Raw genomic sequence first — 23,028 nt, 5'->3', positions numbered from 1 at the left:
CACTACTATTGAGAAATATGCCTACCTTGAATATAAAGCTTCCCATTGTTAAGGTTATATTATACCTTGATGTTTTGCCTGTTGCAGCATATTTACTGAGACATGACTTTCCTGACAAAATACTTGGTGCTCAAGTGCCAAGTAATAATTCCAGGTAAGTCAACCACTTTTCCCCCTCCCCATAATTTTCTGCCATCTCTTCAGAAAGCAATGATTCATGCTGGGTGATGGCTGTGCTCCACCTAAGCAATGTTCTTCATGTGCAGGCCCAGACAAGGGCTGTAAAATGCACAGATGAAACATCATAGTTGATCTCTCATCTTTTTCCTCACCTGACCTCAGCGTACACATTTAACAGCAGTGTCCATCAGGTAACAATTAGGTGTAGAAACATTGACCAATTTGTTTTCTCCTTCCTAACTGGTTACTACTCAGCTCAAATGTAGCATCCTATCATAATGAAACCAGCTAAAAGCACAGACAGGCTACTGAATCTGAGACATGTTCGATTTACAAAGTTTACCACTGCACTAAGAAGTGATGTTTACAAGAAAGCACTAGCCCATATCTACTGTTCCTGTAATCCAAGCGAGAATCACATATAATTTCAAATGCTTATTATTCAAAGGATTGCCAGGATCAACAGTATATAGATAAGCATGCAAGAGGCTTGTATTTATAAAGTACCTTTCACTTCAAGCTCATCCCAAATTGAGCAATGAACTTCTTTTGAACTGTTGTAATGTAGGAAATGTGTCAGCCACATTGCACACAGCAAGGTCCCACAACCACCAATGATTTAAATGACCAGATTTAAAAAAAAAACATTGGCTGAAGGGTAAGTATTGGCCAGGACAGTGGGAAGAACTCCTCTGCCTTTTTTCAAAGTAGGTGAATTAAAAAAAAAAATTCATTTATGGGATGTGGGTGTCGCTGGCTAGGCCAGTATTTGTTACACATCCCTAATTGCCCTCGAGGTGGTGGTGAGCTGCCTTCTTGAACTGCTGCAGTCCATATGGTGTAGGTGCACCCACAGTGCTGTTAGGGAGGGAGTTCCAGGACTTTAACCCAGCAACAGTGAAGGAACGGTGATATATTTTCAGGTCAGGATGGTGGCGGAGGTGGGGTGGGGGGGTGGGTGTCGACACATCGATATATTTCCAAGTCAGGATGGTGATTTGGGGAGGGGGGTGGTGTGGTAGGAGAACTTGCAGGTGGTGGTGTTCTCACCTATCTGCTGCCCTTGTCCTTCTTGATGGCGGTGATTGTGGTTAGTGGGGGCAGACAATTTAATGTCTCATCTGAAAGACAGCACTTCCAACAGTGGTAGTACTCCCTCAGTCACTGGAATGTCAGCTTAGATTCTGTGTAAAGGTCTCTGAAGTGGGCCTTGAACCCCTAAATCAGAGGCAGAACTGCTACCCACTGAGCCATAGTTGACATGTAAATCCTAGTTCTCATGAATCAGGGCTCTCTACACAAGGTATCCAGGAAAAGGAAAATCCTCTTTTACCTTTCCTGATGCAGACAACTATTATTTGTTAGGTTAACAGCTAAACCTCAAATTTCTACTTTGAATCCCTATGTTGTGTCAACTGTGACTCAGTTAGTAGCACTTCTGAGGCAGAAGGTAGCGAATTCAATCCCAATTTGGAGACTTATGCACAAAATGACATTTCAGTGGAGTATGAGGGGGTGCTGCATTGTCAGAACAGCTGTATTTTGGGCAAGATGTTAAATGGAGGCGGTGTGACTGAGGTGGATTGAAAAATCCCATGGCATGATTTTGAAGAGGGAAGTTACCCCCAGGGGTCTTGCCTGGTGAATATTTATCCATCGATCAACATCAGTAACAAACAGATTATCTAGTTGTCATCACATTGCTACTTGAGATACCTTGTTGTGTGCAAATTGGCTGCTGTGTTTCTTGGCATTGCAAATGATTACACTTCAAATTAATAAAAATTAATTGGCTGTAAAAGTGCTTGGATGTTGAGGCTGTGAAAGGCACTATATAAATGCAAGTCTTTCTTACTTTCTACACAGTATAAATAGATAGATATCAATGAAAGACTGAACCAGTGAAAGTTAAAACAAAGAAACCAACAACAACCATCATTTATGAATGAGCATCCAATTGCATCTACTCCCCTAGTAAGGAAGTACATGTGGATTGTTTTATCTTCTCACCCAAATACAAACAATATTGCATTTCCTCACCCAAAGATGGCTGGAGTACTCACTTCCACAAAGACCATCTCTCGCTTAGAGAGAGTGGGGATTCTTTACCGGAAGCCTAGATTACATTGAAATATTTAGTATAGAAACAGGCCATTCAGCCCTTCTAGTCTATGCTCCACTCAAGCCTCCTTCCATCCTCCATCTACTATCAGAATGATCCTCTCTATTCACTTTGCCCTCATATGCTTATTCAGCTTCTCCTTAAACACAACTATACTGTTCCCCTCAACTATGCCCTGTGACAAGTTCCACAATCTCACCACTCTCTGGTTAAAAAGATGTTGCTTTTGGATTTCCTTCCATTTCTTAGTGACCATCTTATAGAGGCAACCTCTAATTTTGATCTTCCTCACAAGTGGAAACACAATCAAAACGTTCTGTAATTTTTAAGACCTCTGTGAGGTCACCTCTCATCCTTCTAGAAACCCAAGCCTGTTCATTCTTTCCCAATAGGTACAGCTCAGTTGCTGTATCATCGTTGCAAATGGTTTTTCCACCCTTTTCAGTACCTCCGTGTTCTTTACACAGTACTCCAAAGATACTGATAATTCACTCTAGGCGGAATCACAGCAGAGGTCACTGCACTGGGAACTGAAGTGGGAATTCTGTCCCTTGTTCTCCACCTGCCTCTGCTCACAGTGCCCCTGACCTCGAAAGGTCAATTGTTGCATTCCAAATACAGTTCCACCTAACTCAGGAGCACCACCCAGGAAATCAACTGTAGGGCATTAAACACTATTATCCAGAGGCTATCGGGAGTTTAAAAAAATGTACAATTAGAAACAAGTTTCCATCATTTGTAAAAAAAAAACAAAATGGTGGCCATACTCAGGCAGCATGCACAGAGGGGAAAAAAGATAACATGTTGAAAAGTCAATTTTAAGCAAGTACAGAGGCAGCAAAAGGGTTGGGGAAAGAAAAACGGTAGTACTTGCTTAAAACCTGTCATCTCTAACTTTTTCCAATTCTGACAAAAGATGATAGAGCTGGAACGTTAACTCTGTTGCTCCCTCCATACCCTGATGTGAATATTTTCTAGCCTTTTGTTTTCATTGCAGATGTCCAGTTCTGCAGTACTTTACTTCTGTCTTATTACTTTAACAGTCATTCGATTTAACTCCTGAACTTTGACAATGCAGTTTTGGCTCGATATTCAGTCTAGGCTCAAGTTTACAAAAAGCTAGAACTCCAACTTCTTTCAATGCTGAATTATCCAAGTTTTCAAAACTTTGTAGCACATTTAGTAAATAATGTCAAATTTCCATTTCAATTATTTATTGAGGTTTTATCACAATAGTCTTCAAAGTGACAGCATTGGTATTAGTGTATTACAAATATGTCTATACAACTTCAATATAATCTTGAGCGATGCATATTAAAACACCCTCAAATTGTCACATTAGAAGTTCAGTCATTTGAAAAGATGCACATTAAAATGGTGGTTGGTACCTGGAGCTTTAGGAAAAAAAAACATTAGTTACAAGTTAGGCAGCAAAATTCTAGTCCAGCCACAAATCAACACAGAGATATTGCAGCTCCTTCAGCCAATTGAGCAGGAGTTCAATTTCAAGTACAAATGCAAGAGAAAGGATCCATCCCTTGCTGGGTACACAAATGCAAATGGCAGTCAAGACATAGGTTCAAATTCAGACTTCCTAGGTGAAACTGTAGTGATTGTTATGGTCATCATTTCTCACCAGATTTGAGCTAAGGGGGTGCGATATAGAAACATGGGCACTTGCCAAATAGAAGCACAGGTGACCCATTCTGTTTGAGCAATGCTACAGCAGCTGGAAAATATTCACTGTCCTGTGGCTTCCTTTGTTTCAAATACTTACCCAACACGATTTTCCTTTAAGGGTATAACTATGCCCTGTGGCAACGTTTCAACTGTGTATGAAAAATATTAACAAAATTTGAAGGAACAATATGACGAGAAATATGCGGAGTTTAGTTCTGGTGACAGGGGTTTCCCCCCTACCCCAACTTGCTGGAGAACTGATGGGAGCTCTATCACTTATGTCCAGGAGGCCCAATGCTACTCAAGTACAATCAGACACTTTAACTGGTCACGGTCAGGCCTCCCCTGCGACCAACATCCCAGAAGGGCAAAAATCCTGCTCCTGAGAGTTGCTGGCCAGCAGCTCTCTATTGCTGGCAGTACCACCAGGAGCAGTAGCTGCTGGTTATGCTCTAAACCCTTCACCAGGGATCATTGGATCCCTCGAGGCAGATAAGTGGGGTGGGATGGGGGTTGCCAGCAAGGGGGTCGGATGCAAGGACAGAGAGGTGACTTTCAGCATTCCTCACATCCACTGTCCTAGGAGGGGTTGACAGAGCAGAGCCAGATATTCTCATAGGCAAGTAGGATTAAACTTGATGCTTCCTGTACAGAAAAACACCAGCACAAACTTGATCAGATGAATGGCTTGTTTGTGCAGCCAGTTGGCTGACTTTTTAAAAATAGGGCACTTCTTTGGAAAGATAGCTCTACTTCCTGATTTTTCTTTTAGATAAGAAAAACTGAACAACTGCTGAAAATGTGAAATAAAACAATACCAGAAACATAGGTCAGTCACCGTTTAATTAAGGAAAAAGGTAAGTTAGCCACAGTAGAAAGTCAAAACATTGATTCCATTGACTTTTCCCTTTGTGTCCAACTTGGATATGTATTCTATTGTATTGCCATCCTTATATTCTAAGGCAGGTATTCTCAAAATCTGGGTTGCAACCACCAATGAAGTCATGGGACGAGCAACAGGGGTCATGAGCACCAGGACAGAAGTGGCAGTTGTGGAGTGGAGGCTCCAATTTGACAGTCTCAGCACAGCTAAAGCTGGATGATTTTATTTGCTTGTGGGCTTGGCCTAATCCCGATCCCTGATTGCTGACACCAAAACAGCCTGCAAAGTGCTGGCATTCTTAGCTGTTTTTTTTGTGCCTGTATCTCAGCTGTTTGAACCTCCAGCCCTCTCAATAACTCTTCCCTATCTCTGCAATTTGTACTCTGGGGTTGCACCAAGTGCAAAGCCTTAAAAATGGGGTCAAAGCAGAAAAACGTTTGGGAAGCACTGCTCTAGGGCCACTTTAACCATTTTCTCTGTGATCCACTTTACTGTCCCCACACTGTTTGTCCTTACAAAACTGAAGGTTGGAACTGTTGGTAGAAAAAGTCTCAAAACTTTCAAAAGTCAGTTCGTCGCTGTGTGCGTGCGTGTGTGTGGGGGCATGAAAGAAGAGAAATGGGAGAGAAGTTTTAAGCTCATTTTTAGAAAAAAAGGATGTGAAATTATTCCTTTAAGTTTTTGGAAATGGAATACTTACTTTTTAAAAATATACATTTATAAACAGATTTTCAAATAGTTTGTTAGAATAAAGCCCAAAGCAGTAAAAGCCATCAACATCAGAACAGAATTAGACCATGCAACCTTTCTCTTGCCCTTCACCCCCACACAGTTTTGCCGATCATTTAATGAGATCATAGCTGAACCGTGACCCAAGATCCAATGACTGATGGGTGGTGGATGGGGAAGGAAGATATAACTGCCTTTTCTTCAGCAGAAGCGATGACCAGTATATCTAGGTCATGCTCTGTAAACATACACTATCTAAAAAAAAAACTTACCACTATGTGAAGACCCAATTCAGCAGAAAGTGACAAAATGGTTGTAGAGCAAATGCAGACCAGTTCTAACCCAAACATATTTCAACAAAGTGCATGATGAGAGGGTGCAATGTGATGATCCAAATTTTTCCACAACAGCAAAAAGCAAATGTGACTTCCCAGCAACTTGCCATGATCCACCATTTTCTGAAATGAGTCACTTCATCCTCTGAGGATATCACAAAATCTCCAACTCATTGCTCCCAGGCAGGCTGAATTCCAAGGTAGTAAATGTTTCGCATATACTCATGAAGAATTTGAAAAGTATTTTTTCCAAATACCACAGAAACAGCAATATTTAAGGTCAGTTTACAAATGCACAATGAAGAGTTATATAATGCCTAGCTTATAGGCAGCAGGCAGACAATGTGCCAGTGCTTGAATGTGACAACTTCCACTTAGTATTCTCCATACAGCGTGGGGAAAATACTGGGTTATCCTTGCACTCTTAAAAATTAGTGCTGGAAAATAGTTGGCCGCAACATTAAAGGCAGCTCAACTGCTGGCAGGTTTGCTTAAGGACAAGCATCACCAAAGTTGGGAGGCAGTTGTCTCAAAAATTCAAAATGCTAAATTAACATTAAAATTCTTTGCTATTCATTTACGCTGACTTAAAACTAGAGTTGAGCCTGCCTTTATTGTATATTTCCTAAGCTGCCGCAAAAAACAAAAACTTGGTTTCAAGTCTGTAGACACAGAACATTGCAACACATTTAATAAAAACATCTGCAGATGCAGAGCAGAAAGCTGGAAAAGATAAAAGACATTGGCTTAATTGTGAAATAAATATATTTGATACAATGCAGTGGTTTGGATTTCGTGCTTTTTGTAATGTACTACAATTTGTGAATGCAGAATACGGAATCAGATATAATCCAGGGTTATAAAAACTCTGGAGTGATCTCCAAAACTAATGGAGTAGTTATAAACAAAATCATTCTCAGGTTTAAACAATGGGTTTTGTGAGGGAGTTAACTTAAGAACAGCAGTGGTATCAGCAAAACGATTTTTTATTCCAAAATAATAATTTGCCGTACTGTTTTGCATCTTGCTTGGTATAACATTAATCATTGGAGATGGGAAGTAAAAAGGAATATTTCGAAAGCTGCTCAAATACTCAAAACGGCCAGAACAAATTCAAGCTACCAAAAATACGTTGCCAAATTATTTACATACTAAAACCAGCCTTATCCTGATTAAACTCTTGAAACAGAATGTTAAATCAATCTTGCAACATGGGATTCGTTTAACAAATTTATGAACAAGTCAGCTGCTCATCATACAAGTTACATACAGGTACTGCAATCTTCAGCAGGCTGGTTAGGTAAATACAAAATTCAGATGGTGCAACATGAAAGTAACTGCTCCTATTGGATGGAACTTCTTACAGCATTTAATTTTGAAACTAAAAGTTTGTATGAATGTTTCATTGTGACTGGTTTCATTCATGGAGCTTTAAATGCAAGTCAACATTTTTAAATTTATGGATTACAAGGATGTAAGGATTATTCAGTTATTCAGAGAAGCTCATGGTTATTATGCCAGGGATTTAGAATGTTTTGAATTCCATTTCAAACTTGAATGCTGTTACACCTAGGGCATCGATTTCAAATTAAAAAGATGTAACTACTAAATATTTTGTGGATATGAAAGATTTAAGACATGGATTTATATAGTGCCTTTCATAATTTCAGGACTTCCCAAAGTGCTTTACACCCAGGTGAAAGAGTTTTGAAGTGTAGTTACTGTTGCAATGTAATTTGTACAAACTCCCAATCCCAACATCAATTTTCAGTTAATTTTCTTGCAACGCACCATTGTACCTATGTATAAAATGCCACTAGTATCCACTGGTGTTATTCAATTTTGGAAGATCTTTGTTTAGGAAGGACCATTTACATTTTACGCAGACTTAAACTACATGGCCGAAAAAATTATTCCGTTAACTCAAAAATAAATCTTCCCCCATCCCATCCATTTATTTGTAATTTAGCCCAAGTTTAATCTTCCATAAATTGGAGTTGAACCACATTAGCAACTGGAGTAATAAAATTAACCAAACACGTGCTATAGAATATTCAGGCAAGAGATGCTTAAACTCTCATTTTATCAAATATTCTAATAGTATTTCATTTAAAACATAACAGACAGAAGTTATTTGAGGGTGCAAATATTTAAAATCACACATAATTCACTTGTCTCCTTTGAAATACCCAAAGTTTGATTTACGACAAACTAACTAAAAAATGATGTGCGATTTGATCACAAACCTACTGTCCAGTTGTAGAAACCAAGAGACCCACGGCTCAATTATCAGAAGGCTGAAAACATTTCACTTATCTCTTAGCACAGTAAGCTGGTGTGCTTCTTTCCATTCTTTCATTTTACCACTTATCAGGTTTCACATTCATTAAGGGTTGCTCATTGCAGCCAAAGGAGGTTGCAGGTCCCCGTCTACCAGAGAATGCCCCTAGAACATTCATAGGAAGCTGTCTCAGCAGAAGTGAAGAACAGCTTTGTTGATCTCTGGGTTTGTCCAGTCATTCCTGAGATCATCCATGTGGTTATCAAAATCCACTAAGGAGTCGTACGATTTACTGTCCAGGAGACAGGTTGTAATTCGCTGCACCTCTGACCAGTCTTCACAGAAATCACTGCAAAAGAAAACCACTTATCAAATACATACAGACATGACAAGCTGGGTGTCAAGGGCTCATTCCAAGAGAAAGCAACTCTGGGTGCAGGGAAATATCTTATGTATAATCCTCTCGTCCCCAAAAGGTGCTTGTCATCCCTATTTCTCATTCAGGTTCTTACAGAAAGTCAGGATTCAGACCAAATGTGCAAGGACTAACACAACATGAAATTTTTTTTCTTCCATGAATGGAAGTACAAAAATTGAAGGAAAGAAGTGTCCCCAAAATAATGAATTTAAACCCCTATTAAAAATTGCTGGAGTTTTTAACTAAATGTTGGAAATACACAGTTTTCAACATCGGAAAGAGGATTCAGGGCCAACCTGTTGCCAGTTCTGAAGAAGGATCTACAACAAAATGTTACCTTATTCTTTGAGATGTTGACAAATATTTTCAGCATTTTCCATGGAAAAAAAATCATCTCTCACTTTACCCTCAATATTACATTTAAAGAAATAAATGCCAAACATAAGTTATCCTCCCATTCTCTGCCCTAGAAGTTCTTTATTCCAAGTGAGAACCAGCCACTACACAAGAGTGCACAGCGCTGAATAGAGCTCCTTTTTACTTCAAAAATTACAGAAAATTTACTTAAAATTTAAATCACTGCTGAAGCCATACTCGGGATGTATTTCTGCAAAAGATTTTTGAGTTGAAGAAGAAAGGTTTCCTCACCTGCTTTGCAGTTGCTTTTATCCAACAATTATATATGGAAAACTTTTAGTATGTGGCAAATTAAGATAAGGACTTGGCTAGAAGCTTAAACAAAATTACGCTCCACAAAATGCACCCGTTACTGTTACATAGAGACAGTGAGTTAAAATTTAAAATAGCTTCCACAAAAATGAAGAGTAAATTCAGAGAAGCTCAAAGTAATACACTACCTCTCCAGTCCAAAAACCTATTGTTCAGAAACACCAGTTGTCTGGAACTGTTTTGAGTATACTCAAGCAATTCACAGCATCATTTTAACACAGAGTATTGTGAGAGGAAACATGGAAGATACACTATTTGAGTAAGTCAAACCATTTTGATTTATCATAAAACGGAATACCGTGGATGATGAAAACCTGAAATAAAATGCTGGAAATACTCTGCAGTTAGGCAGCCTGCATAGAGAGAGAAACAGAGTTAACATTTCAGGAGGATTATCTTTCATCAGAACTGGGAAGAGTTAGAAACATACTAGCTTTTAAGCAAGGGGTAGGTGGGACAAGGGCAAGAGGAAGGTCTGTGATCGGGTGAAAGTCAGGAGATATTGAATGACAGATGAGTTAATCTTCCAGGGTCAAAGGGAATGGTGATGGGGCAAGAAACAAAAAGATGTGCCAAGGGCAGCTTTGTTGCTGACAGAAAGCATTTTCCAGCATTTTGTTGTTTTTATTTTAATCACTGTTTTATGCTTTAGGTAAATATTTATATCTGTGGGATTTTCCAGTTCACGTACTTATGGTTAGGCATTTGAATGTAATTCTAAAACCCAGAAAACCCCAAAATCCGGAAATTACCCCGAGCATCCCTGACTGGAGAGGTTAGTGTACGTGATCAGGTCAGTTCCTGCATCTAGTAACATGTTAAAAGAAAAGCAAATCTTCTTGTTAGTGAAACCAGGTCATAATTTTATACATTAGAAATTGATAAGCAAATCATTGTGTGGCTTTAAGACAGACCATTTCCCTCATCTCTAGAGGAGCCCCTTTCGCAAAGTGCATAACATACTATATTTTAAATGTCCCCATTCTCATGACTGCTGAGAACGTGCTGTTAACTATTCACATATCTACTAGAATTAAACCATTATCTCTCACTCCTAAGAGGTGCAAAGAAAGAGAGCTTGCATTTACACAAGCTCCTTTCACAACCTCAGGATATCTCAAAGTATTTCACAGCCGTGAAGTACACTTTGAACTGCACTGGCTGCTGTAATGTAGGAAAATATAAGAATGTGTGTCAGCCAGTTCACACAGCAAGGTCCCACAAACAGCAATGGGATAAATGACCAACTGAACTGTTTTTAGACCATAAAACATAGGAGCAGAAATTTGGCCATTCAGCCCATTGAGTCTGCTCCACCATTCAATCATAGCTGGTAAGTTTCTCAACCCCATTTTCCCACCTTCTCCCCGTTACCTTTGATCCCATTACCAATCAAGAACCTTGGTTTCAAATACACTCAATGACCTGGCCTCCACAGCCTTCTGTGGCAATGAATTGCATAGATTCACCACTCTCTGGCTAAAGTAGTTTCTCCTCATCTCTGTTCTAAAAGGTCTTCCCTTTACTCTGAGACTGTGCCCTCGGATCCTAGTCTCTCCCACTAATGGAAACATCTTCCCCACGTCCACTCAATCCAGGCCTTTCAGCATTCTGTAAGTTTCAATCAGATCCCCCTTCAGCCTTCTAAACTCCATCAAGTGTAGACCCAGAGTCCTCAAACGTTCCTCATACGTTAAGCCTTTCATTCCTGGGATCGTTCTCGTGAACCTCCTCTGGACCCTCTCCAGGGCCAGAACATCCTTCCTGAGATACGGGGCCCAAAATTGCTCACAATATCCTAAATGTGGTCTTAACAGAGCCTTATAAAGCCTCAGCAGCATATCCCTGCTTTTATATTCTCGTCCTCTCGAAATAAATGCCAACATTGCATTTGCCTTCCTAACTACTGACTCAACCCGCAAGTTAACCTTAAGAGAATCCTGGACTAGGACTCCCAAGTCCCTTTGCACTCCAGATTTCTGAATTCTCTCGCCATTTAGAAAATAGTCTATGCCTCTATTCTTCCTGCCAAAGTGCATGACCTCACACTTCCCCACTTTGTATTCCATCTGCCACTTCTTTGCCCATTCTCCTAACCTGTTCAAATCCTTCTACAGCCTTCCTGCCTTCTTAATATTACCTGTCCCTCCACCTATCTTTGTATCATCTGCAAACTTAGTCAGGATGCCCTCAATTTCTTCATCTAGATCATTAACGTATAAAGTGAAAAGTTGTGGTCCCAACGCTGACCCCTGCAGAACTCCACTACTCACCGGCCACCATCCTGAGAAGGACCCCCTTATCCCCACTCTCTGCCTCCTGCCAGACAGCCAATCTTCTATCCATGCTAGTCCCTTGCCTCTAACACCATGGGCTCTTATCTTACTGAGCAGCCTCCTGTGCAGCACCTTGTCAAAGGCCTTCTGGAAGTCCAAGTAGATAACATTCAATGGCTCTCCTTTATCTAACCTACTTGTTACTTCCTCAAAGAATTCTAACAGATTTGTCAGGCATGACCTCCCCTTGATGAAGCCATGCTGACTTTGCCCTATTTTACCATGCACTTCCAAGTATTCTGAAATCTCATCCTTAATAATGGACTCTAAAATCTTACCAACGACCGAGGACAGGCGAATCGGCCTGCAATTTCCCGTCTTTTGCCTCACTCCCTACTTAAATAGGGGGGTTATATTAGCGATTTTCTGGTCATCTGGAACCCTCCCTGATTCCAGTGATTCCTGAAAGATCACCACTAATGCCTCCACTATCTCTTCAGCTATCTCCTTCAGAACTCTGGGGTGTAATCCATCTGGTCCAGGTGTTTATCCACCTTCAGACCTTTCAGTTTTCCTAGCACCTTCTCCTTGGTAATGGCCACCATACTCACCTCTGCCCCCCGACTCTCTTGAACTTTGAGGATGTTACTCGTGTCTTCCACTGTGAAGACTGATGCAAAGTACCTATTCAGTTCCTCCGCCATTTCTTTGTTCCCCACTACTACTTCTCCAGCTTCATTTTCCAGCGGCCCAATGTCCACTTTTGCCTCTCTCTTACCCTTTATATATCTAAAACTCTTGCAATCTTCTTTTATATTACTGGCTAGTTTACCCTCATATTTAAATCTTCTCCCTCCTTATTTCTTTTTTAGTTGTCCTGTCGGTCTTTGTAGGCTTCCCAATCCCCTGGTTCCCACTGCTCTTCGCTGCATTGTATGCTTTCTCTTTAGCTTTTATGCTGTCCCTGACTTCCCTTGTCAGCCATGGTTGCCTCGTCCTCCCTTTAGTATGCTTCTTCTTCCTAGGGATGAATTTTTGCTGTGTCTCCCAAATTACTCCCAGAAACTCCTACCATTGCTGTTCCACTGTCTTTCCTGCTAGGCTCATCTCCCAGTCAATTCTGGCCAGCTCCTCCCTCATGCCTCTGTAGTTGCCTTTATTCAACTGTAATACTGTTACATCTGATACCAGCTTTTTCCTCTCAAATTGCAGGGTAAATTCTATCATTTTATGGTTACTTCCTCCTAAGGGTTCCTTCACCTTAAGCTCCCTTATCAAATCTGCCTCATTACACATCACTAAATCTAGAATTGCCTGTTCCCTAGTGGGCTCCACCACAAGCTGCTCCAAAAAGCCATTGTGTAGACATTCCACAAATTCCTTTTCTTGGGATCCACTACCAACCTGATTTTCCCAGTCTACCTGCATATTGAAGTCCCCCATGATCACTGTAACCTTGCCTTTCTTACACACCTTTTCTATATCCTGGTGTACCTTGTGCCCCACATCCTAACTACTGTTCAGAGGCCTGTATATAACTCCCATTATGGTTTTTTTTACCTTTGCAGTTCTTCAACTCTACCCACACTATTCTACATCATCTGACCCTACATCATTTCTTGCTATCAATCTAATTTCATTTCTTACTAACAAAGCAACCCCACCCCCTCTGCGAACCTGCCTCACTTTTCTATATGATGTATATCCTTGGATATTTAGCTCCCAGTCCTGATCCCCCTGCAGCCTTGTCTCCGTGATGCCCATCACATCATACCTGCTAATTTCAATCTGCGCCACAAGCTCATTTACCTTATTTCGTATACTGCATGCATTCAGATACAACACCTTCAGTCCTGTATTTCCCGTCCCCTTTCTCATTGTCGTCCTTTTTTCTGATGTGCTTGAAGTTAGATTCCTAGCCCTGTCCAAACACTGTCCTATTTTGTGTTCTGGAGACTTGAAAAGCCTCTCCTGGGCCCTCCTTTCTTTTCAGTTTTGTCATAATTTTCCATGAAGTTGAATCCACGCCCTCCACATGCTAACCTGCTGCTTTGTTTCCCATTAGTCATACTTCTTGGAGTTTTACCCTTCCCTCCCCCCCCACTTTCTAGTTTAAAGTCCTGCTGAGAATCCTATTTACCCTTTTCGCTAGAACATTGGTCCCAGATCGGTTCAGGTGGATACCACCCCAACAGTACAGATCCCTGCTGTTCCAATACTGATGCCAGTGCCCCACGAAATGGAACCCCTCTTCCTGCATCACTCCTTTAGCCACATGTTTACTTCCCTTATTCTCGCGTCTCTATGCCAATTTGCACATGGCTCAGGTAGTAATCCAAAGATTATAACCTTTGAGGGCCTGTTCTTTAATTTAGTTCCTAGTTCCTGATAATCCCCAAACATGTCCTCTTTCCTAATCTTACCTATGTTATTTGTCCTGATGTGGACCACAACAACTGGATCCTCCCCCTCCAATATCCTTTCAAGCTGGTCAGAGATGTCCCTCACCCTGGCACCACGCAGGTAACATATCAGGCAGGACTATCGATTCTACTTACAAAGGATGCTATCAATTCCCCTAATTATAGACTCCCCTACAACTACCACTTGTCTTTCTGCGCCCCCCTCTTGAACGGCCTCCTGTGCCACTGTGCCGTGGTCAGCTGGCTCATCCTCCCTACAGCCCTGTTTCTCATCCACACAGGGAGCAAGTACCTTGTACCTGTTGGACAAGGTCAAGAGCTGAGTCTCTTCTGTTCCTGAACACAGGATCCCTCTACCTGCCTCACTTGCAGTCACACACTGCTAACCCTGACCACTGACCGAACTTGAGGTAATTAATCTACCGGGTGTGACCGCCTCCTGAAACAAAGCGTCCAGGTAACTCTCCCCCTCCTGGATGTGCCGCAGCGTCCGGAGCTCGGACTCCAGCTCATCAATTCTGAGCCGAAGTTCCTTAAGCTATTAAAGCAAAATATTGTTTTTATTTCAGATCTCCAGCATTTGCAAATGCTGTAAAAACTCAGCAGGTCTGGCAGCATCTGTGGAGAGAAACAGAGTTAATGTTAAGTCCAGTACAACTCTTCTTCAGAACTGTTCTGAAGGGGAGTCATAGTGGGCTCAAAACATTAACTGTTTCTCTCTCCATAGGTGCTGCAAGATCTGCCGAGTTTTTCCAACGTTTGCTGTTTTAAAGTCATTTAGTTAATGGCTAAATGCTGGCCAGGACACTGGCTAAACTCTCTTCCTTCACCCCCTACCCCATTCTCCAGAGAACGCCACTTAAGGGGGGCTGTATACCCCTCAGTATAATGTGTTATCCAGTAGCGCAGTGCTCCCTTATTTTCTGTTCAAGTCTCTGGAGTGGGCCCTGAATCCAGAACCTTCTGATTTAGAGACGAGTGCTACTACTGAGCCGTTGCTGATACCAAACTAAATACATAGAAACCTGTTGTGTTACAATGAACTGTGGAAAATCAATTTAAACACTCTAGACTTCTGTTTTACTGGGAAAACATCTGTACTCACGTATTTGGGTCTTTGCATCGCCATTTATTTTCATGGTGTTCATATACTACAATCGATTGCTCTTCACACTCCATAGTAAATTTGTGATTGTCCACCTAAAAAAGGACAAGAAATAGAACTAGAGGCAAAGTATCACAAACAGCACTGCATAATCACATTCAATAAATGGATGCAGCCTTGATTCTCCATTCTCTAATAACAGCTTTCTTTCTCTCTCCTGAAGGTGCTCAGACTTGCTGAGCTAATGTCAGGTGTCAGCAGCCATCCAATACCTTGGCCCAGTGGCCATTCCTATTCTGACCCATGGAGATCTGCTAGAATGGAAATGAAATGTTTAAAAGTGGAATTTCAATCCAAATTTGAAAATTTTCTAATGGACGAGCCTCGCATGGCCAACATGTCAATTGTCCTGAAATTCAACACACTAAACTACCCTATCCTTCCTCTGCAACTTATGCTTTGAGACACACTAATTTGCACAATACCATACCATGATTAGGGCAGCATCACTGAAGTTTTCTGCAATCCGAGACGCAACCTTTTCAGCAACCTGGTTTGGGCTGTAAAAGGAAAAAAGAGAAAAACAAACTTAAAACTGGCAATTATTCAAAACTTCTTCAATGTAAATATTATCAGCAAGGCGTGAGGCATCAATGCCAGGGAAAGAAACAGTGGTCATTTATTGACATCTTGGAGTATTCAAGCCAAATTATTCCAAAATACAGTCACACTGAATTTTGTTTTACACATTGATTTAAAATTGCCAAAGGTGTAAGTCATGTCTGTACCTATTAGGAACTCATTTCACCATTAGGCCCCCAGAGCAGTCAATGGTTCTGAGCAGAGTCCCTAAGGAGAGAGGATATACAAACTAGGCCATTGTGACATCGACCATCTCTTCACATTGATGCAAACACTGAACTAAAAATTTTCACTAAGTTAGGGATTCAAATCCTTTGCAACCTTTTCCTCAGTTATTTTACTATTTTTTCCTCCCCCTCCCCCCACATTAGAGATTTACTACTGATATCCTCTGTGCAGACAGCCCAAAAACATGACGGATAGGTATACAAGTCAAATCTATACAGAAATAGACTGAGGACAGGTGAAAGATTCAAATACTTAGTGAATAATGAAGTCATAAAAGAGCACTTGGACTATTGCTGTGAAGTACAGATGGCACAGAGATTGTGATATAATACCAAAGGCATGATTTCACAATCAAAACATCCGGTACAAGCTGCAACACGGGGTGGGTGGGAAGGCTTGGGTCTGTTTAAGCAATTCTTGCTTCCTATCAAGGCTCATCTCAGGCACCAGTAATTATTCCATTTTCTTAATGTCTGACATGCAATGATAATCTTGAGTCCTGGGAGATCCAGAGTTCCAGGTGAAAAATAATCCCTAAATAATTCCTGTGCTAAATCAGCAATACATGATGGAACATAACTTTGAAAGCAGTTTGTTGCAGGGTACCTAAAAATTGAGAAAAGAGGGAGAAAGAGATTAAGACGACTGGATGTGCTTATCAGAGCTTCAGACTTGGACTGTTTTTGCATTTACTCCATTTCTTTGCCAGTAAAAAGGTTCATAACACAAAGATAGGTAAGCATATCAGCAGGTCTCAGGCCTTCTGACACCAGCACTCAGAAAACCATTGACAGTCAATTTAGTGCTTGTTAAACAATAGTAACAGGAGCCCGCTCCAGCACATGTCCTGGTCCTGCCCCACATCTTTAGGACACAAACAATAAACAGCATAACCTTCCTCTGGACTCAGTTTACCAACACAAGGACTCCCACCACTCCGAACTCTCAGTAAGATGATGTAGTCCTCTGGTTTGGCACAGGCACAACATTCCCAACAACAAATATGTGGTGTAAATTAATGCTGGGCATCCGCCAGTCAGAGCAAGGAACAAAGACTGTACTTGGAACAAAGACTGTACACGGAACAGCAGAAGCATCAACAAATCTGGGACAATCTCCCACCCACCTCAAATCCCTACTGTCTTGAGGGCTGCTTGTTAACACACTTCCAACAGGTCCCGGTTACTGTTGCATCCTCTCCATTTCACCTCTTCCTGCAAGACACTAGCACTCTGACCAGGAGTGCCTCTAGTTTTATCACTGGCCCTAATGTATAGAACCATACAACTATGCAAGATCCTCACTGCAACTACAAGTATTGTAAAAAAAAAAAGTGTACTGTTGCGCACAGTTATATAGCCCTTCCTCAAGTATGTGAATCAGTTTAAAAAGTGGTTCTATGCAATTTACAAAACAATAGATGGCAAAGCAACAAACAGTGACTTTAGTAGTGCATTCATGGACTTTGGGTGCTGAACCCATGGGAAACAGTTTTTCTAAAAAAAAAATGGAGCTCATGATTCATCTCTCCCCTCAGGAGTACATAATCCAGGAATAAACAGGAAGCCAAGTCTGTTGTTTTTGTACACCTCATATGTATTAATTGAAGAACCTCACTCACTGGAACTGATTTGCCACCTTCCTTAATTAAGGGAGAAGGTCGGGTGCAGGGAAATTCGGGGAACTTGGGACACGGTGTAAAATTCAAGCTTAAAATTGAGATTTTGCAAGTTTTTTAGTACAGCATTGCCCACCCTACAACCATCAAAACATTTACACACCTGGTGTCCTTCATACGCTCGTTTGCCTGGTAGTATCCCGCTATGATGTAGTTATTTTCTTTGCACCAAGAGTCAACCTGAGAGAAAAGTGAATAAAAAGACATTTAGAAAACAGCTGGCTGTACAGCACCACCTGCTACACAGAGTCAGATGTTTACAGCACAGAAGGAGGCCGTTCCACCCATTGTGTCCACACCAGTCAAAGATCTGACTACACAAATCCCATTTTCCAGCACTTGGCCCATGGCTCTGGGGGCTATGGCAATGCAAGTGAATATCTAAACACTTCAATGTTATGAGTTTCTGATTCAACCACCCTTTCTGGCAGTGAGTTCCAGACTCCCAAATTCCTCTGGGTGAAAATATATCTCCCCAAATCCCCTCTTAACTTAAATCTATGCCCTCTGGTTATTGACCCCTCTACTAATGGGAAACGTGCCTTCCTATCCACCCTATGCCAAGGAGAAAGAGAAAATGTGGTTCCTTATTTGGCCCATTACACTGGCTATATCTTTGAATTTTCTATTTACCAGAGAAACTATGAAATCTGGAGGTTTTTTTGCGAAAAAAAGGGGAATGAGCTGGTGAGGAAAATTATACATATGACAACCATACAAGCTGGGAAGAATTGCCTTTTTGCAACAGTTGTGAGTAAAGCCAGGCAAGAGTGGTGCAATGGAGGCAGACTAGAGGAAGGATGTAGAAAGAAGATAGGATGATCAACAATATCAAAAAACACAATCAGGATAGCTGAGAAGAGAGATAGAAAGGCAGTGACAGCTGCACAGGATAGTGTTTATTACTTTGGTTGTTGCTATAAACAGTGCAGAAACCAGATGGGAGGATACTGAATCTGAAACAGGAGGAGAGGTAGCAGTGCAGTGAGACAATGATGAATGCATGCTTGGATTTTGGGGGAAAAAAAATCAAGGTTGGACAAGGAAATTAAGGATTAAGATATAGATCAGCTGTGATCTAACAAAAAACAGGCTCAAGGGGGTGAATGGCCTCTTCCTGCTCCTATGTTCATACAGGCAGCAGGTTAGAGGATTGGGCTTGAGGGAGGTCAGAAGTATGCAGACAGTTGTGACTGTGCTGGGGGAGTGTGTAGTAACCTCCCGAAGCAGAGATTTGCAGGAGAACGGAGGCAAGCAAGTAATCAGAGTCTACTCAATAACAGAAACGTTGGTGGTCTCAAGACAATTTGTATAGTAAGATCAAGAAGGCGACCATGCATGCAGGTGCAGGAGTTGAGCACAAAGGTGTTTAAAGGAACTAGAGCAGGAAACCGTCAGTGGTGGCACACTGAGGTGGGAGAAAGAGGGAATGGGATGAAGACAGACTGATTTCTAGCAAGAATTAAGATGATTGAACACAAGCTATTTATTGCACAGGCTGAGAATAGACACAAGATTCAGATGAATTCAGGTACCCGAGGGTGCAATAGTTGGGGTGATATATTTGAACACAAATAAGCTGAAGTAGCAGGAAAATGTTTACACGTCAATGAGTTTCAACAGGATTTTCAAACATCATAGCTAGGTATGATCCTGTTCCCACCAGGGTTCAAGAAAAACTAATTTTGAATGCATAGGGAATATATAATCTAGTACATTTGGAGAGACCACACTTGCAGGGCTGTTTGAACAGCTGCTTTTATCAAATGGGAGGTTGTACAGCTGTAACAAAAACATGTTATTGCCATCAATGTTTGTGAGTGAATGGTATCTTTTTAGAGAATAGGACTCAGCCATTCAGTCCATTTTGTCAGCATGGCATCCCTCTCTCCATCAGCCTGCCTCCAGGACAATTAATAGAAAAAACCTCAAAGGACCCTATGGGGTCCCAGCAGTTGTATCTGATGGTGTCCCTCATACAAAGAAACTCACTTAACTTTACCTTACAAAGAATTTATATTTTTCCCAACCTTCCTTGGCAAAGTATTCAAAACCCTCAGTAACGTTTCCTTACAGCTACCCGAATAAAGCTTAAATTCCACTATAGTTGGTTCAAAGTCCACCCATTTTAATGTTATCTGCAATCTTCAAGGTGAAGTTACTGGTACCCTCTTCAATATTTTTACAAATTATCTGGAAGAGTGCTGGTCTCAGAGTTGTATGGTACTTAACCTAACACCCTTCCATCCAGAATAATTCCCAGTTCCACTGACCTAATAGAGGTCTTGTAGTGCACTGGGTAGCATCCCTGCCTCTGAGTCAGAAGCTTCAGGTTTGACAGGCACCCCAAGTCTTGATGGTAAAAGGAAGGTGGCTCCATAATGCAGCCAAACAGAGGGCAGAGGGCAGGTGATAACAGCGGGAGTGATTCCTGGGCAGCCATATGGCAGAAAGTCAGAGCACCTACCATTGCTATTTGTAGCTCCACTCTACAACATGCATGTAAAGTGCAGCTGCCACATCAACTGTCTCCGTGTGAACTGCAACATACAGACACAGTGCCTCCCATCATCCAGCTGATGGAGTATGTGGCTGTCAATAGCATTTCCATTAATTTTCTGAACTAGATTTCCCACAAAGGTACCTTTTTTTGGTGGTGTGATGGGGGTGAAGACAAGACTGGAGACAGACAACATAAAATACGTAGAAGTGAATTTGGTGAAGGAGATGGCACAGAATCCAAAAATCAGCTCTGAACAAAGCATGACAGTTTATGATAGGCACCAAAATAAAAACTGGATTTTATAGTCAGCGAAAAATGAACAGCACTTGTTCATTCCACCCACCCTCTGACTATGTGGGCTTCTGCACTGCAACTTGCAGGAATTAGAAATTCAACACAGCACATTGCCCTCTACAGGTCAAGTCATCATGTCTCCTCAACCAAGTCAGACTGAAAAAAACCTTGCTGAGACATGCAAAATCTGAACCAGTGAGTTAGAATATTCAATTCAATATCAAATCATTGAGAAGAAAAAGCAAGAGGGGAAGAAAGATGGGATTGAGGGATAAATGTTAAAACTTAAAAATCTTCAATAACTGAAATCTGAAGGAGTGAGACTCCACACTTTCAATGTCAGAGGGGTTGCTGGGCAGTAACTGAGGCATATCATGCTGTTAAAAAAAATTCACTTATTCCTTCAAAGGACAAGTCTTAATTTTCCCCAGCCTTTAATTGGGTACACACTTCAACTTCATGTCCTTCATGTAACTGAATGGCGAAGTACTGGTGCAAAGATTGTGGAGCAGCACAACTCAGGCAACCACCTCTAGATTTTAGCATTTAACTGTGAATGTCAGGAAGTGTTGTCCAGTTTACTCGTTAAACGTGAGGCTCAAAGGCCACAGCTTTATTCTTAAAAAAAATCTGAGCCAATGGGCTTTGATCATCTAGATGTTCATCTGAAGGAAGTTGTGACTCATCTAAGACTTATGGTTAAAAACTGTTTGCAAGTGCTCATGAAGTCAAGGAGAGATTAGAGCCGGGTGTCATCAGCAAATTGAAGCAAATGCCATGTCTGCTGGTGACATTACCAAGAGGCAACATGTAAATAAGAAACAGAAAGGTTCAAGGACAAAAGAAGAGCCACTGCTGAAGAAAGAACTGAACCACACAAAAGCAGTTCCAAAAAGCTAGGCAAAACACCAGTGAAGAGGGTGCTTTGCATAGTTAAACTATTATCCAGAAAGGATAACACACACACACAAACGTCACCATAGTGCGAGAGAGTGTGACAGATCATTTGGAGTGAGTTGTGGGGCAACATGCATTTTCACATGAGTGCTGCCATAAATAGTGATGGTAGAGGCTCCAATGTTCTTTCCATCACATGGCTGACCAGGAATCTCTTCCGCTCCTGCCATTGTGTTGGAAGGAATTGCAAGTTAACTATCAACCTGTCTGGCCACATTAAGAACAGAGCTAAAAGCAAAATACCACAGATGCTGGAAATCTGAAACAAAAATAGCTGGAAAAACTCAACAGGTCCGACAGCATCTGCTGAGAGGAACACAGTTAACGTTTCGAGTTGGGATGACTCGATGTTCTGATGAAGTGTCATCCGGACTTGAAATGTTAACTATGTTCCTCTCCGCAGATGCTGTCAGACCTGCTGAGTTTTTCTAGCTATTTTTGTTTTTGTTTAAGAAAAGAGCTTCCTTGGCCAAGCCTGGGATGGGACAGGACTCAAGACCCAGAACTTCTGGATGAGAGGCAATAAAGTATCACTGTGCCATAATATTTCTGATTACTGCTATAGAGGATGTTAAAGAATTCAAAACACTCACTAAGCAAAAATTTAGAACCAGAACATACAATTATAAAGACCTGCATTTATATAGTGGCAGATTACATCCTATCATCACATACAACAAATTACTTTGAGAGTTCAGCAGTAGACAAATTGGAAAGTTTCACATGCACTCGATTGAAATTCTAGCGGCGACATTGGCATATAGAAGATTTCAGATTGGTTGCAGTTTTATGAAAAATGTGGAAACCCAAAGCATGTCAAAGATGGGTTACCATTTTGCAGGGAGTCTTCTGGTTTATATACAAAAGGTTCACTTTGCCCTTGCACCATCAAAACTTCTAGGGTTTTTTTTTTCAAAATAAAAGACTCCCAGATCTCTAGATTCAGAGGGCAAAGTTTCTTTGTACAGGAGTAAAAAGTTCATGGGTCTGAAACGTTCACTGGGTTGCTCTCCTCGCAGGCCTGCTGAGGGAATTCCCAGCATTTGCTGCTTGAATTTGGTTTCCCTCTGACTTACCAGCGTCAAGGCCACTTCCAGCATAGGCGCGAGAGCCAAGGTGCCGTGGAAGAGGGGGACGCAGTCCACGAAGAGGACCGGCTGGCCGTCCTTCCTCTTGTGTTTCTCTGCCACCAGGATGCCATTGACGGCACAGTGCGGGTACTTGGCGGCGTGGAGCAGCATCTTGCAGTAAGCCTGGGTGGTCAGTCTGAACACAGTCATGGCCGCCGCGGCTGGGTGGGCGGGGGGGGGGGGGGGGGGGGGTCGGGGAGGAAGCCCCAAAGGCGGCCGACACGGGATTAGAACAATCCCACAATGTCCTCCCCCCCTCCTCACTCACTCACTCCTTCCTTCCTTCCTTCAGGCCTCGAGAGGCTGCTCCTCAGGGGGCCGAGCCGAGCAGCCCTCCCGCGCTCTGCCTCTTCCTCCACCCGCAGTTAGCGCTCACTCATTCCCTGCTCTCCTCCCGCCCCGGTCTCACATTCCCCACCCCCCCCCACGTCCCCC

At 41.8% G+C, this 23,028-nt stretch overlaps 1 protein-coding gene across 1 annotated transcript; it reads right to left on the bottom strand.

The window, feature by feature from the left end:
• Positions 1–3,499: 3,499 nt before the first annotated feature.
• Positions 3,500–22,753, bottom strand: emc8 (ER membrane protein complex subunit 8). Its single transcript, XM_041192175.1, has 5 exons — positions 22,540–22,753; positions 17,813–17,889; positions 15,652–15,721; positions 15,162–15,256; positions 3,500–8,559 (listed from the first exon to the last, which is right to left on the bottom strand). The coding sequence occupies exons 1-5, from the start codon at positions 22,741–22,743 to the stop codon at positions 8,400–8,402; spliced, it is 606 nt and encodes a 201-aa protein (XP_041048109.1). The 5' UTR covers positions 22,744–22,753; the 3' UTR covers positions 3,500–8,399.
• Positions 22,754–23,028: the final 275 nt, after the last annotated feature.

This window comes from Carcharodon carcharias, chromosome 7, assembly GCF_017639515.1.
Source record: "Carcharodon carcharias isolate sCarCar2 chromosome 7, sCarCar2.pri, whole genome shotgun sequence".
NCBI lineage: Eukaryota > Metazoa > Chordata > Chondrichthyes > Lamniformes > Lamnidae > Carcharodon > Carcharodon carcharias.
Note: the sequence above shows the minus strand (reverse complement) of the source record. Positions and strands in the feature narration are given on the sequence as shown.